The sequence below is a fragment of the Equus caballus genome, chromosome 17 (genome assembly GCF_041296265.1).
Source record: "Equus caballus isolate H_3958 breed thoroughbred chromosome 17, TB-T2T, whole genome shotgun sequence".
Taxonomy (NCBI): Eukaryota; Metazoa; Chordata; class Mammalia; order Perissodactyla; family Equidae; genus Equus; species Equus caballus.
In genome coordinates this window covers 25,726,282-25,743,158 of record NC_091700.1, presented here as the reverse complement: position 1 = coordinate 25,743,158, position 16,877 = coordinate 25,726,282, and the positions used below count along the sequence as shown (strand labels likewise).

General features: G+C 40.3%; 1 protein-coding gene and 1 long non-coding RNA gene across 7 annotated transcripts in view; one reads left to right on the top strand and one right to left on the bottom strand.

The window, feature by feature from the left end:
• LOC138918496 (uncharacterized) overlaps positions 1-2,888 on the bottom strand; it is a 24,400-nt gene extending 21,512 nt beyond the window's left edge. The window contains exon 1 of the long non-coding RNA XR_011427935.1: positions 2,750-2,888. This is a non-coding gene — a long non-coding RNA (uncharacterized lncRNA). The remainder of the gene's footprint in view (positions 1-2,749) is intronic.
• SLC46A3 (solute carrier family 46 member 3) overlaps positions 1-16,877 on the top strand; it is a 19,973-nt gene extending 3,096 nt beyond the window's left edge. For 4 of the 6 annotated variants that reach the window (XM_005601115.4, XM_005601116.4, XM_001494346.5 and 1 more), the window contains exons 3-6: positions 4,509-5,379; positions 6,880-6,963; positions 12,716-12,872; positions 15,099-16,877. In XM_005601115.4, coding sequence (XP_005601172.1) covers positions 4,509-5,379; positions 6,880-6,963; positions 12,716-12,872; positions 15,099-15,183 — 1,197 coding nt within the window. In that variant the 3' untranslated portion in view covers positions 15,184-16,877. The remainder of the gene's footprint in view (positions 1-4,508; positions 5,380-6,879; positions 6,964-12,715; positions 12,873-15,098) is intronic. The other 2 variants (XM_005601117.4, XM_070240199.1) reach the window with 1 other exon arrangement.

Below are 16,877 nucleotides of genomic sequence, written 5' to 3'. Positions count from 1 at the left end.
CTTCAGCACTTCCGTCCAGCCCTTTTTCTGGATACTGTCTCTGCTCACTTCCAGGGAATATTCTCTTCCCTTTAAATCCAAGAACAAATGTCCCCTGTTCCCTGAGCTTCTGTCTCAGTACTCAGCTCTGCTGGGTGGGCCGGAAGGTTAGGGGTTGTGCACTGTTCTTGTAACCCTAAAAATGAGAGCTGCCATAGCACAGGGTCAGCCTCCAATAAAATAAATTAGTGATTTTTTTCAGCTCAGATTTTTCTTGCCACTCTCGCAAGAGATCAATTGTGTGTAAGAAAAGTCCATTATATGATCACGTTCATACTGTTATACCATATTTACTTATCCTTCCTACATAACAAATATACACACATGGGGGCTGGCCCCGTGGCCGAGTGGTTAAGTTCACGTGCTCCGCTTCGGTGGCCCAGTGTTTTGCTGGTTCAGATCCTGGGTGTGGACGTGACACTGCTCATCAAGCCATGCTGAGGGGGCACCCCACATAGCACAACCAGAAGGACCTACATCTAGAATATACAACTAGGTACTGGGGGGCTTTGGGGACAAGAAGAAGAAGAAGAAGAAAGAAGATTGGCAATAGATGTTAGCTCAGGTGCCAATCTTAAAATATATATATATATATACACGCATACATGTACATAGGTATTGGAATGCAAGATAATATGAATTTCAGGGTACAGATATAAGAATAAACTGAGATATTTCACTTATATTTAATACTTTGGAAGTCTATATGGATGAAAAGCTTATTTTTCAACCCATTTGGAGTTAAGATATATATATTCATATGCGTAAACATTGATCTAATCTATCTTGTGGGAAGGAGCTCTTGGCTCAGAGCAGAGGTGTGGACTTCTGTGGAGGAAGGAATTTTTAAGCTCCTTACCACTCCCTCTTTCCCTTGTTAAATGATTCACTTTGAAGTGTTAACTTGGCCACTGGGGTCCATTCTCTTCAGGCAGCTCTCAAGAGAGGGACTCTGCCATTCGAGGGGACAACTTAGGGTTACCAGACAGAGTATGAAGTTGTTCTTGCTCAGGAATTGTTTATGAACCTTTTAATAACTAACACAATCCCTTGTTACTAGCAGATCAGGAATATTTTCTACTCAGTTGGAATTAATGTATACATTTTAGCCTATGAAATTGTGGCTTCTTTAAAATTGATATTACTTTCCTTAATTTATTCCTGTCTTAGTACATTGTCATTCTGTTCAGTCTTGGAGAGGAAATAGCATTTTTTTTACTTTGATTTCTCCCATCTACCCTTATGTATTATACAATTAGAATTCTCCAGAGTTTAAAAGGTATAGACACATACAACGATTTGTTTATGTCTCAATTTTGATGTATGATTGAAATCTGCTTTGAGTTTGTCTTTAAAATCTGTGTTTTAAAACATAGGCTACAGGTGAGGAGAGTAGTCTGTATAAAAGATTGGGTTAGGAATGATAGTAGATGGAAAGGAAATGCCAGGACTTGGGTGAAGGGGTAGAAATGGGAGGAGGAAACCAAAACTGGAACATCTTATTGAAACGTTGATTAACAGGTACCTGTTTCGTTTATTTATTCAATAAATATTCACTTGATGCCTACCGTATCTGTAGGAGACACAAGGATGTGCTCAAGAAGTCTGATCTACTAAAAATGAAGCAGCTACAATTGATGAAGCACTGACCCTATACTAGGGCCTTGTCCCAGCATGTTTTATTTATTTTAAATTTAACTCTCACAACAGCCTGCAAGGTAGGGACTGTTGTTAACCTCTCTTGTCAGATGAGGAAGCTGCAGTGATCCATAATTTGGTCAGGATCACACACAGCTAGCAAGTTACAGAGGCTTATTTTACTTGATTATTCATTCATCCAATCAATATCTATTGAGTACTTGCCCTGGGAAGCATTGCTCTTGGAGCTGGTGGTCCCTGGTAGAAGACCAGGTTCTGACCCTGCCGGAGCGTAGGCTGTAGTGGTGGAGGCATACCATGAGTAGGTCAGTTCAAGGGTCCTGTCAAGGAGAGGTACGTCTCCACAGAAAAATATGGTAGGAAAAGGGGATAGAGTGTTGGGGGGGTAGTGGGATTGCTTTGGCTTGAGTTATTGGTCATAGAAGGCCCCTCCGAGGAGGTGACATTTGAATTGAGGAAGTGAGCTGTGTGACAGTCAGGCAGAGGGAACAGTAAGTACAAAAGTGAATAAGCTTGGAGTGTTTGAGGAACAACAGGTTGGCTGATAGGAGTGAGGAAGTGGAGATGGAATCAGAGAAGTCATGATGGTGGGCTGCCAATGCCATGGCAAGGAGTGTGGATTTATTCCAGTGTTAGCAGAGCCACTGGGGGATTCTGAGCAGAGGAGTGATGTGAGCTGATGTGTGTTTTTAAAGATCATTCTAATTGTTGCATAAAGAAGTGACTGGATTTGAATCCAGATTCATCTGACTCCAGAGCTCAAGCTCTTAATCATTATGCACAAAGTACAATGGGGAGTGACACTTGTCGTATGAGAAGGCCTAGAGGAAGAAGAGATTACATCTGTTTGGGGATATCAGGGAAATCCAAATTGGACTTGACCCTGGACCGCGCCTGGAACACAGAGCATATTTGGGGAGTGACTGGGGATAAGGCTGGAAAGTGAGGTTGGGCCACATGGCACCTTAAATACCGCGCTGAGGAGGGTAGACTTCCCTAGCAGGCAGTGGGGAGATACTGAAGCTACCAAGCAAGTGAAAGACACCTTTACCTTGGCAAGATGCTCCCAGCATTAGTGCATACGATCTGCAAAGTGAGAAGCCTGGCGTTATATACTGAATTGAGTAGACACTGTCAGAGGCTGGAGTGGTCCAGGTGGTCCAGTGGTCTGATTGCAATTCCAGTGGCATCTATGGGACGATAAAGAAGGTCAAGGGTATGAAAAGCACTGGGTGGGCAGGAAAGATTGTGTTGTGGGGGGATGGGTGAAGGGAAAGGCTAGAAACAAGATGACTGAAGTTCTGAGTCACTAGAACATTTCCCGGCAACATGGAATTGCTTGAATTACATGAATATATAAAAATAAAAATAGGCTCACTATTTTAAAGAAAGGTTAATTCAGTATTTGATATTTTGGTGGTTCATTAGTTGTTTAGGGTGCTTTCTAAACATTACATGAATGAATCTTTTTTTTAAATGAACTTAGTAATCTCTATTATAAATATGGTACATATTCTATATAAAATTTGAAAAATATGGAGAAGTTGCAAGCAGAAAATGCTTTCAATCACCCAAAATTCTTCCCATCAAATAGCTAGTGTAATGATTGTTACGTCTGCCAATCTGTGTGTGTACATAGTGTAGGGGACTGGAATTGACCACCCCAAGATACGTCTTTTTGGCCTGAGGATTATTTTGGGCTTGTTACGTAAAAAAACTGCAGACAGGAAAGCAACTCTGAAAAGTAGAATTTATTTACCCTTTGTTAAGAGACATTTACATTGTAAAGGAAATCTCCATCTGTAAAGGTGTCTCCCTCTCTACCAGGAAGAAGGGGGATGACCTTATCTCTAGAAACTCTTAATCAATGCCAAAGGCAAGGACTTAAATCTGCATCTTGTTTACTGTACTTGTCTGGTAACCTCCTGTAACTGACTCCCCCCACTGCCAACATCCTCCTTTGTCTTTAGCTGAGGAGGATATTTAAGGTGGTGGCTTCGGCCATTTTGGCGAGTTGCTCAGGTTGCCTGAGCCTCTCCCATGTATACATGTTATAAAGCTTTGTTTAATTTTTTCCTGTTATTCTGTCTCATGTGAATTTAATTCATTCTCTGGCCAGAAGAACCCAGAGAGGGTAGAGGAAATGTCTTCCTCCCCTACAATAGTCATTTGGTCTTCAGGGGAGTTGAGTTTATCTCATGCCTTAGTTCACGGCACACTGTCATCTTTACTCAATGCAAAGCTCCTCTTTGTATTTTATCTTAATTTTTGGTAAATAAAGGAATAAGTTTCTCACTAATCTGTGGAGACACATGTAAAAAGGGCAACTGGGCTCTTCCTAAATAAAGGCCTATCAAATATGACATTACATGTGATATTCACTCCCCTTTAAAGTGGACAGAAAGACATATCATGAGAAAGGGTATTGCTCTTGCTTTAGAACAGTGGTCATGATGTCTTAGTGCTAACTGTTCATAGTAGAAAGAAAAATCCTTATATGGCCAGTCCCAGAGGCCTTGGGGTCTATGGATCCTTTATAGAAGACAGACACACATCAATACACACATTTTTATTTTTATGGGTTCAAGTCCCCACCATAGTACTTGAACATTAAGACTGAGCGTTGATGATTATTTCACCTCTTGATATTTGCTTTGTGAACTGGATGAAGAGTTAAGCTGTAGCAAACCCATGCACCAGACATTCCCCATCCCTGACCCACTGGCACTGTCAGGAAAAGTATGCACCGTGGTATTTTTACATTGTCTAACCCTCTGTAAACACATTGTCTTCTTTTTATTTCTTTGCAGGAAGTTCAGAAAAAAGTGTCTCTTTTTAATCTGCAGATGGACATAAGTGGGTTAATTCCTGGTCTAGTGTCTACGTTCCTACTTTTGTCTCATAGTGATCAGCAGGGACGAAAATTCCCTTTGATTTTGGCCTCTGTCGGTGCCCTGGCAACTAATGTTTGGCTCTGTTTGCTTTCCTATTTTGCCTTCCCATTCCAGCTTTTGATTGCATCTACCTTCATTGGTGCACTTTGTGGCAATTATACCACATTTTTTGGAGCCTGTCTTGCCTACATAGTTGATCAGTGTAAAGAAGAGAAACAAAGAACAATTCGAATAGCTATAATTGACTTCCTACTTGGACTAGTTACTGGATTAACAGGACTGTCTTCTGGCTATTTTATTAGAGAACTAGGTTTTGTGTGGTCGTTTTTAATTATTTCTATGGCTCATCTTGTTAACTTGATTTATATTTTATTTTTTCTTGGTGATTCAATGAAACAGTCTTCATCTCAGAATGTTTCCACATCCTGTAGTGAAAGCTTTAAAAACCTATTTTACCGAGCTTACCTGCTTTTTAAAAATGCTCCTGGTGAGCGACGGTGTTTGCTCTGTTTGTTACTTTTTACAATGATCACTTATTTTCTCGTGGTGATTGGCACTGCTCCCATTTTTATCCTTTATGAGTTGGATTCACCACTCTGCTGGAATGAAGTTTATATAGGTTATGGTTCAGCTTTGGGTAGTCTGTCTTTTTTGACTAGTTTCCTAGGAATATGGATTTTTTCTTACTGTATGGAAGATATTCATATGGCCTTCATTGGAATTTTTACCACCACAGCGGGAATGGCTATGACCGCTTTTTCCAGAACAACATTGATGATGCTTTTAGGTGAGTTACAAATATAGCCTTAGAACTAACCATGTATTCAATGTTTATATAAAATGAATTTAGTCTGTTGGATGAAAAACTTTAATATAAAATTCTCTATTTAATGCATTCTAGTTCAATTAAAGGTAATTTGTTAAAAGCTAGTTTGCCAGAGCTGAAAGCCAATTTATTTTTTAAAAGCAGTTCATTGAATAATCACAATTTTCCAAATTTGCGAATTTGTCAAAAAATTATTTTGAGGAACGTTCTTCTTGTGAATTAGTTCTTCAGTATAGCTTTCAGCAACTTGAATATTTCTTAAAATGCTGCTAAGAAGGCTACCTTCCATAAAACATTTTAAGACAATTAAATAAAGTATACTCAAAAGATTTGTAAGAAAAATATGTATTTGTTGAATATATTCAAAAAGAAAATTCTTTACGATAGGATTTTGCAAATTGATCTTTCAGCAAGTTGGTCATTTCAGGAATTGGCTTTTGATGAATCGCTTTGTGGCAAATTGGACTGCTTCCTTAACTACCTGTCTCCTAAGTGATTGTTGTAGGGCTTCAGAGAAATCCTGCATTTTGGAAGGGCTAAACGTTCTGTAAAGGGACCTTGGGAAAGGTCCAATTTAGTCTTTTTCTACAAAGGTAGAGTTACCCTCTTGCTCCCTTGCAGGGAAGCAGGGTGACAAACAGAATCGGGCTTCATTTCCATCTGTAGCATTAGGTGATGGTGGGCAAGTTACTTAACTGGCCTGAGCTCTCATTTTCCCATCTATCGAATGGGCACGGTAGTACCTAATTCAGAGGGTTATAATGAATGTTAGAAGAGATAACTGTCCCTAGCACAATGCCTAGTATTCAATAGATGCCAGTTCTCCATCTCCCTTAGGGTGCCAAGGCCAAGTAAGTTAATAGATGTGAAAACACATTGAAAACTTTAAAGTGATCTGCAAATGTAATATATTACTGTTTTATCATATAACTGAAAATGTTAGAGACTAGTGAGGGTCAGAATTTAAGAGCAGAGGCAATTTGTGTTCATGAAATTATTGAGCCACAGAAGTGAACATGTGAGAAGATTAAGAACCGGTTTATCAGGAAGTGAATCAATATAATAAAAGAATGCCAACATGAAGAACGCCAAGTCTGAAAAAGCAAAAGCAGAAAACAAACAAAAAAACTAGTTGACAGTCACAACTTCCTAAATAAGAGGTTCCTACAATAATTAGGGAAATAGCAGATCAGCCCCAGTTGGCAGATTATATAGATCTGGACCTAAAATTTCCATGAACTCTTGTTCTTCACTGGAAGAAGAGAATAAACTTTCCTTAAACTGACCTATCTATAGTCTATCCTAATTGATTAAACAGAATTCTGCAATTAATTAATTCAGTCTTTAGGTGCGGTGAGTTGGGATGCTTATCGAAAATAAAGTATTTAGAAAGTGTTTCACATTTAAAATTGGCCCTTAGTTTTCTGACTGAGCCAGTGACTTCAGTCGTTTCTCTCACAGTCAGACTGCCGTTCCTTTTCCTTATTGTGCCGCTCTCTGTTCTGCGGTCCATGATGTCAAAAGTGGTTCATTCTACTGAACAAGGTGAGTTTGATTTGCTTAAGGAATAATGAAATCTATAATCTGTACCAACTCAAATCTATGTAAGATCAATGCTTGATTCTTCAGAATATTCTACAACCCTTTTCCTGCACAGAACTCCTTTTGAATTCAGGGGTAAGCTCTACATTAGGAAGAGGTGTATATTCAGGCAAGGGAGCCCCTGCCCAGGGCCTCGTGCCTTAGAAGGCTCGCTCTGGACATGCCCTGCCCCAGGAGGTGAAGAGACCTCAGAGCCAGGCTGATATGCCCACTGGGAGCCCACAACACCTCTCCTCTTCTAGACTGCACTTTGGGTACCTGGGTCCCCATAATTCCCAGCCAAACAGCTCTGAGCTCACATCCGGTGAGTGCCTTGATGATCCTCTTCCTTAGGCCATTTTTCCTGAGGGTGGACTATGATCCCAATGTGCTCACCTCTAGACCAAATGGGTGGCCAAGTGGTGACTCTTTGTAAGAGGGTCAGCCCAACCTTGGAGTTGCAGAGTGTGGCGTCTACCCCCATGTGTAAACGACCCTTTCTGAGCAGGATGGAGCAAGAGGTCAAACACAATGTGGGTGGGCTGCAGCCTGCAGGCTGGAAACTGAGGGCCCAGGGCCAGCTCTCCCAGTGCTGTCATGTTCCCACATGGAACTCTAAAAAGTCTGAGAATTCTGAGTTTGTATCTGACCTTTCAAATCATCATGAAGGTATATTTCTCAGAGTAGGGAGGAAGAACATATCTTAGTTAACAGTTTGTTAGTCACAATTCCAACTTTTAAATAGTTAGAATATAATTCGTAGGCCTCTAATTGTATTCTTATGCTGGACCTCACAAATGTTAGAGCTGGGCCTGAATCAGAGGCCTAGCAAAAGCAGGATCCCACTCAGCTGGTTCAGTAAAGAGACTTTAATGAAGGGCAGTAGAGAGGAGTGGGCAGAATGGAGGCATCCAGAGAGGACGGCCTGGCCCAAATAGGGCGGGAGCAGAGAAGAAACATCACAGCCTCTCTCTCTGCCCTGATCCCATCGACCAAGTGCAATGGGAAGTCAGGCCAGCAAGATGTTCAAGTCATATAATCTGTGGAGTCAGCCACCCAAGCACAGAGCAGGGCACATCAAACAGTCGAAGGGGAGGGCAGAGAAAACAGAGGTACAGGAGAAAAACAAAAATGAAATTTCTAGTTAGAACTAGTGAGATGTTGGGCATACGTCCTCCTTCCCCTCTGTTTCATGAGTATTATCAGACTTTGGAGCTTTCTTTTGTTTTATGTCTTAGCCTAGTGCAAATGTTCATATTAATTGTTTATGAACAATTCATAATTATGCTATTGTATTTATGGCAGTTTAGTCAACACTGGAGAAGACTGTATAATTCAGTAAGTTAAAAAATACGTTTCTTGATTCTTTTCCACTCATAAGATGCAGCTGTATATTCACACAGCTGTTTATAGATTGTGTGATGATGAGTAACTGGAAAGCCACTTCGGATATAAAAACTATAGTATGTAAAACTCTACTTGCTTCTTTGGATTATGCAATGGTTTCTTAGATATGACACCAAAAATATAACAAGAAAAGAAAAAATAGATAAATTAGACTTTATCCAAATTAAAAACTTTTGTGCTTCTAAGGACGCCATCAAGAAAGTGAAAAGACAACCCACAGAAAGGGAGAAAATATTTGCAAATTAAATATCTGATAAGGAACCTGTATCCAGAATGTCTAAGAACTCTTAAAACTCAACAATCCAATTAAAAAATGGGCAACAGATTTGAATAGCTATCTCTCCCAAAAAGAGGTGCAGATGGCCAATAAGCACAGGAAAAGATGCTCAACATCATTATCCATCAGGGAAATGCAAATCAAAACCACACTGAGACCCACTAGGATGGCTAAAATGAAAAAGATGTGTTGAAGAAGTGAAGAAATTGGAACCCTCATACACTGCTGGTGGGAATGTAAAATGATGCAGCCAATTTACAAAACAGTTTGATAGCTCCTCAGAAAGTTAAATAGTTACGACTCCGCAATTCCATTCCTAGGTATATGCTAATAATGCTGCTATGACTGTCTACAAGATTTTTTCATTTCTCTTGGGAATACATATACCCACACAAAATCTTGTACACAGACGTTCATAGCACAGTTATTTATAACAGTCAAACAGTAGAAACAATGCAAATGTCCATGAACTGATGAATGGATAAACAAAAGATGGTATATCTGTCCACTGGAATATTATTTTGCAATAAAAAGAAGTACAGTACTGACACATGCTACAACGTGGATGTACCTTGAAAGCATTATGCTAAATGAAAGAAGCTTGTCACAAAAGACCACATATTATTGTATAAACGTGATTTCAGTAGATGAAATGTCCAGAATAGGCAAATCCATAGAGACAGACATTAGATTAGTGCTTGCCTGGGGCTGTGGAGAAGGGGAACTGCTGTTGGGTACAGAGGGTTTTTTGGGGATGAGGAAAATGTTCTAAAATTAGATGGTGGTGATGGTTGCCCAACTCTGGGAACATATTAAGAACCACTGAATTGTACAATTCAAAAGAATGAATTTTATGGTATGTGAATTATTTCTCAATAAAGCTATTCAGGGAAAAAAAGAAAATGCTACTTGCTTTGAGAGCTAAAATAGACTTTGTCAGAATGTGTAGTTTATTTTTGTTTATATTTGGGATGCTGCCTCAGCATGGCCTGATGAGCGGTGCCATGTCCGCACCTGGGATCCGAACCGGCGAAATCCTGGGCCGCCGAAGTGCAGTGCGCGAACTTAATCACTTGGCCACGGGGCCGGCCCCTAAGAAATTCTTTTGATGGTGTCAAAATTTCCATAACTGAATGTATTCTCATCCTTCATTATTTTTTAAAAATGGATATTTTTGTGAAAACATTACGCACTTTAAAATAATCAGAGGAGAAGGGAGATGCTGCAGAGGTTTACAGATGTCTCTCACCATCTCTGTTAGCTTAAGAAAGGAAGGGGAGGGGGGCTGGCCCCATGGCCAAGTGGTTCTCGCGCTCCGCTGCAGGCGGCCCACTGTTTCGTTGGTTCGAATCCTGGGCATGGACATGGCACTGCTCATCAAGCCACACTGAGGCAGTGTCCCACATGCCACAACTAGAAGGACCCACAACGAAGAATATACAACTATGTCCTGGGGGGCTTTGGGGACAAAAAGGAAAAAAATAAAATTCTTTAAAAAAAAGAAATGAAGGGGAGGACACTGGATTTGCTCTCCTCAGCTGTGAAACCCACAGCTAGAGCCACCCTGGACTACCCCTCGGTATCACCTGTGTCCTCCTCATGATTATAAAGTGGAGCACTGTAAAAGCAGACTTGATTTTTGAGGTCTAGTGGATTAAACAAAGTTTAGAAATAAACTAAATTGTATTTATTATTTAATCCAATACAGTCCAACCATTAAACAAGTTGGACTGCTCAGGGAAGTTCAAAGACAAGCTAAAGCTACTTCATGATAGTCTGGTTGTTCGCGTCAGAACACAACACTGCCTGAGCAGCCTCCCGGCGAGAATGGATTTGCACCGTTGCCTTACAGGATGAGTCCTGTGCAGGCTGTCCTCCACGGCATTATCCCTGGCCGTAGTGGGGATCAGACATAAAATAAAAGAATAACCTGGTTAGACAAGTAGGAGAACTTCTTCCTAATTAAACCGACTTCATGCAGTCTCATAAATCCTGGAGGAAGTAAGCCTATATGCTACTTGATGACTGATAACTGTGCCTTTGAACGAAGCTTTTATTCGTTCATCTGACAAATACATCTTAAACATCTACCATGTGCTAGGACAGCTTGGCCCGGGGACACAGCGGTGAACAAAGCAGATGTGCACTTGGTGTTGACGGAGATTTCATTTTGGTCAAAAGAAGCAGAAATGACAAGATAGCATTCTGCAGAGAGATGTTTGTTTTATGGACATGTGGCCCATTGTTCAGTGAAGAATTTGAAGCAATGTATGAGAATATGTATAATAGAGTGAAGAGTCTGAAAGATCAAGGCCATGGGGAGAATCAGAGTATAGACATGTAAACCACAGCCCAGTTATGAAAGCTGACCCTCAACCTTCCTTTTCCCTTCTATCAGTGCAATCAAACACAATTATTTACCCAACTTGCAGTGTTTATGAGAAAAATGCATTACAATTTATCATGGAAAAGTAGACTTGGCAAAGTAGGGAAGAAGTACAACAGCTTAATGGCAGAGTCTGCAGAAACTACATAGAAACTTACACTGAGGAAGGCATGGAGAGCTGAAGACGGTCACACACTTTTTTATATAGTGATGTAAAACTTGACAAAGAGGAAGAAAGGTCCAGCAAGATGACCAGCCTGTCTTTTGGAGGTTTAACTCTTCAGTCAATATTGTCTTGGATTCCAGACAAAACTAAAAATTAGTAGAATAATGACCATTTCTCTGACCGTGAACTTGGACTCACCGTGCAGCCATTTCACGCTTCTTGAGTGATGCTCCACGGCCTACCCTCTACCAAACTTGGTGTGTAGCAAGTGTGATGGGCAGCAGATCCCCGCTCCTTTCAGTCTCGTAAGCCACTTCACTGTGCAGGCAGTTGCAAGCAGGTAAGACAGAAAAATATGTTTTAAAGAATCACTTAACGTCAAACTGTGGCATAACCTTCACTAGAGCACAGGGTAATTACTTGATGAGTCCAACATACAGGAACGTTGTGGTGACTGAATTTGTTGTCACTTTGGAGGGGAGGAATCAAATTCAAACTGCAGAAAGTATGATAAGAAGATCATCTCTCTTTTCTTGCAGCTGTCACTCTTTTTTTTTTTTTTTTTTTATTGAGGACGATTAGCCCTGAGCTAACATCTGCTGGCAATCCTCCTCTTTTTGCTGAGGAAGACTGGCCCTGAGCTAACATCCATGCCCATCTTCCTCTACTTTATATGTGGGATGCCTGCCACAGCATGGCTTGACAAGTGGTCCGGACGTCCGCACCCAGGATCCAAACTGGCAAATCCCAGGCCGCCGAAGCGGAACATGCGAACTTAACTGCTGTGCCACCAGGCTGGCCCCCTGCAGCTGTCACTCTTGCCAGATCCTAGAAGCAGATGAAAATGATTGTCTTTCAAAAGCCCTCTGGTGGGGAGGGTTTTGCCCACTGAGAGCCGTCCTGCCCATACAGGGTGTGTCACAGATGAGTGTGGGGATAGAGAGTGGGAGAGTGCATCCGGAACATCATGGGTAGTTGTGGCTATGCCTGAGGCTGTGACAGGGAGGGAGACACTGCAGATTTCAAATGTGCCAGCTGCTGTTGCATTTTAGCTTTGCCCTATTGACATTGGAACTACAGTCACGCGCCGCATGAAAATATTTAGGTCAACGACGGACCTCATATATGACAGTGATCCCGTAGCCTAGGTGTGCCCAAGTACGCTCTATGATGTTCACCCAACAACGAAGTCACCTAGCGATGCATTTCTCTGAACGTGTCCCCATTGTTAAGCGGTACACGGCTGTACTGTGTTTTCAGCATCTCTCACATCAGGCCCAAGGAGAACTCTTGACCTCAGTTTCTTCTCCTGCAAATGGGTTACTGACTTCTCAGGGATTTTGAGGGAATGGCTTTCATCCATCAAGCACTGCCCCCCTGTTTGCTCCTTTCAATGCGTAACAGTTTTCTCCACTAGTTTTTGCTCAGTTTTGTAACTCAGCCTTTTCTTTTTCTCCCTCCACATCCCAATCCCGAACAGGTACCCTGTTTGCCTGTATTGCTTTCTTAGAAACACTTGGCGGAGTCGCTGCAGTTTCTACTTTTAATGGAATTTATTCAGCCACTGTTGCTTGGTACCCAGGCTTCACCTTTCTGCTGTCTGCTGTTCTATTACTAATTCCAGCAATCAGTCTATGGTATGTAACTATTTTCAATCATTTTATCAAAGGACACCTGGATTAAATGAATTGCCTAACCTCACCAGTAAAATTACATAGATCTGTTGAAGTTTTGCCTCAGAATGTACTTTTCTCAACAACTCCTAGACATGAAGATATCTGCCGATAATTTTGGAGACTTAGGAAGAAAGAGACAATGACATAGCCAACGAGAACTAGGAGAGAGAAAGATTGGGTTAGATAGAGGCTCTGACAGGTCGCCCCCCGTCTCTTTAAATATGAACAATTGATTAAATTAGCATCTAAGAATAGAGGGGAATATATTCAAACTATGATTTCCTGGAGTATACTATCCCCTGATGGTCAAAGATGACTTTAAGAAGATATCCTTTAATCTGGACTCGTGAATAAATGTCAAGAGCAGAGAGCATGCGCTGACTATGAAGAATTCTCGGTCCAAAGAGTTGGCTTGTTTAATGACTCTTTGTAAATGTAAAATATCCCAATATATACAACATACAAAATTCTATTTATGAATAGTACACAGAGTAAAAAGATAGACCAGAGGCATAGACTTAAGGGAAATGTTTATTTCTCCCTTTGTTTTGATTAACAAAACATGTAAGTCAACTAGATATATGGTTGCTAAAATGCCCAAGTAAATATATCTGACGCATTCTGTGGGGCCCAAGCATTGAGCTGAGAGCTCATTAACCTCTCTCTGCTGGACTTTGCCCATTCCACGTGGCTGACAGCATAGCATGGGGATGGGAGTCAGTATGAGGTGGGGCCCAACAGTCAGGCATCTCTGCTTTCTCCTAGGTACTGTGGTGGGGCTGTGAGTAAGGGAAAGCAGTACCTGTGCTCTCAGGCTTCAAGCATTCTACCAAGACTGTAAACCCCTTAAAGGGTGGGCACATGTCTTATTCATATTAGGACCTCAATACATTGTCTCAGTTGAATTCGGATACCTAGATCTGTATGAGACAGAGTACAAGAGTATTTGCATACAACTAGGATATACAGCTATGTACTGGGGGGCTTTGGAGAGAAGAAGAAGAAAAGAATAGTATTTACAGTTCCTCTGTAATTTTAACAAAAAGTTATTTTTACTAGTTATCTTTTTAAAAAAGTGACTTCATCTATTGAATTGGCAAAATTAAAAATACATGTTGTGCTAGTGAGCACATGATGAGACAATCAGTCTTACATGTTGCTGGTAGTAGTGTTATCAGCACTATCATTTTTGGAAAGCAATTCATGAACAGGTATCAAAAGCTTTTTATTAAGAAGTTCATAGTATTTGACCCAGGGGTTCTTCAGAAACCTGTCCTAAGGAATGATCAGTAATGTCAAAAAATTTATATATAAAGAGGTTCATTACGGCAAAAAAGTTTTTTAATGGCCAACAATAGGAGAGTGGTTAAATAAAAGATGGTGCATCCGTATCATGTAAAATGACTTTAATAAGAATTGCATAGGGGCAGGCTTGGTGGCGCAGCGGTTAAGTTTGCACGTTCTACTTCAGCGGCCCGGGGTTCGCAGGTTCAGATCCCAGGTGCTGACCTACACCCCGCTCATCAAGCCATGCTGTGGCAGGCGTCCCACATGTAAAGTAGAGGAAGATGGGCACGGATGTTAGCTCATGGCTAATCCTCCTCAAAAAAAAAAGAATTGCACATACATGGGGAGTAGAATAATCGGTAATTTTAATTTTATTCTTCACATATTTATAAATATTCTGTTATGAACATTTATTACTTTTATAATTAGAAAAATTAATGCAGATGAATAAAAGGTAGTTCATTATCCTTTTCATAATACTTCTAATAATATAAATGTAGATAGTTTTCTGAGGTTTTTTTTTAATCCTATACTGTTCAATATTTTAAAAATTACCTGTTATTTCAATTATTTCCAGGTGTCTTCCTGTCTTAGCTTCAGTTTTAGCTGTTGAACATGAACTTCAGCAATAGCTTTAGTTTTAACTATTTTGTGTGAACTACACAGAGCAGACAGTGGGATAGATGGACATCTTAGGGATCTGGAAAAGAAAGAATTCATGTAGTTTTTTGTTATTTTCAGAACATTGTGCATAGTGAGTCAGTGGGATTCAAAATACCAGTATGCTGCTTCTGTGCATAATTTGCCTAACTCATTAAAAGCCATGTAACCAGGAAAAAGATGGAATTAGTTATGTATTGCCTTGGTCACAAATTTAAAATGTCTTGTTTGCTTTGGCAGTATTGTCAAGTGCACCAGCTGGAGTGAAGGAAGCTATATACTTTCTGTACAAGAAGAATCCAGTGAAGACGCTTCTGACAGTTGATTGATTGTGATTTTTAAAAAGCAAAATGCACATATCATATCCTCTGACTTCTGAAGAATATAAACCAGCCCCATAATCCTTTCGTCATGAATAATCAATGCTGCAGATCCAGGCTGCTAAACTGAGCAGTGAGACAGCCCCGGCTCCCGCTTCTGACAGTACCACTCACTCTGAGCACTTTATGACTATCACGTGAGAGGTTTCCAGTGCATAGAAGAACAAATCGCAAAACACTTCCCACTTTGGGACTCACAAAAGAAACTGAAACGTCCTGGTATAAGGAGGGATTAAGACGCTTGATTCAATCAAAAGCAATAATCTCCCTCCCATGCTCCAGTCTCTCACACTGACACCGAGGAGAGCTCTTTACCTCAGTTTCATCATCTGCACAAAGGGTGTCTGACGTCTCACAAGGACTTTGAAGGCATAACTGTTGAAAATTATGATAAATCTTTCACTGATAGGAAACTAATGATGGGAGTTCAAATATTTATAATATAATTTTACCGCTCCTTGGGTAATGCTTTGTTTTATAGAACCCATCAGCTGTTATTGATAGTCAAAACTTTTAATCAATGCAAAATCCTTAAAAGGGAAGGACTTTAAAGAATACATATTTTCACTTTTCCTAATATGTTTCATCAGTGAACAGGCATGATAATATTTCTACATGTAACATAGGGGTGACTGGAAAAAAATAAGATTATAAATAAAATTGTTTCTAAAGAAATGTAAAAACAGTAAACAGCTAAAAGGGAAGTAATTAATATCATAGAGCCAATATTCGTTCCTTATTTCTGTCAAAGGTTATCCATTTCTTTCTGCCTTGACTCATCCTGGGATCCACCCTGGGCCCTGAAAACACCACATTCTCTCATGTCTCCTGTCTTTTGACATGCTCTTCCATTTGCCCTTTCTCCCTCGTGACACTGACGTTTTCAAGTCTCAGCCGAAACATTGCTGCTTCTGGGTAGCCTTTTTGACATTTCTTCCCTATTCCTACACCCGCCACCCCACCGTCCCGGCAGGGCTCCCAGAACACTGCGTATACTTCCGTCCTAGCATATCCCACTGCCTTGTCATGTTTGTTTCCCTATTTGACAATGAGCACCTTGAGGACAGGGACCATCTTTGATTACTTATCATATCCTCAATAAATGTTTGTTGAACTAAATGACTACAAAATTTTGTTTTAAGTTGTAAAAATAATTTAAAGCTATATATTTAATGCATCATGAGAGTAACCACTGATATCATGCCATAGTCATTAAGCCAGCCTTGCAAATAAATTGAAAAATATGCTAGCTCATACACTTTTTAAGTGGGTCTATAGTATTTTCACAGGTCCTTCAGTACCTCCCATTTTCTAAGTTACCTTATGTAACACATGCCTTGAAGGACAACTAGATGATTAACTTCTTCATAATCTCTTGAAAGCAGATACAGTCTTCTGTCTGAGAGCATTGCTTTACGGCTTTTTCCTGTAGGGTAATGAATGATGGCTTAACTAGCAAATAGCACTCGTAATTTAAAATACTGGAAATTCTTACTTCCAAGACATTCCTTTTAGTTATAGCTAATATTTTCTGGCATGGGAGCCCATGTAAGAACTGAGTGATTCTCACATTTATTTATTGTTTTCCTTCCTGTTCAATGCTCTTCCAAAGCCAAAATAAAAAGTACTTTACGATTTA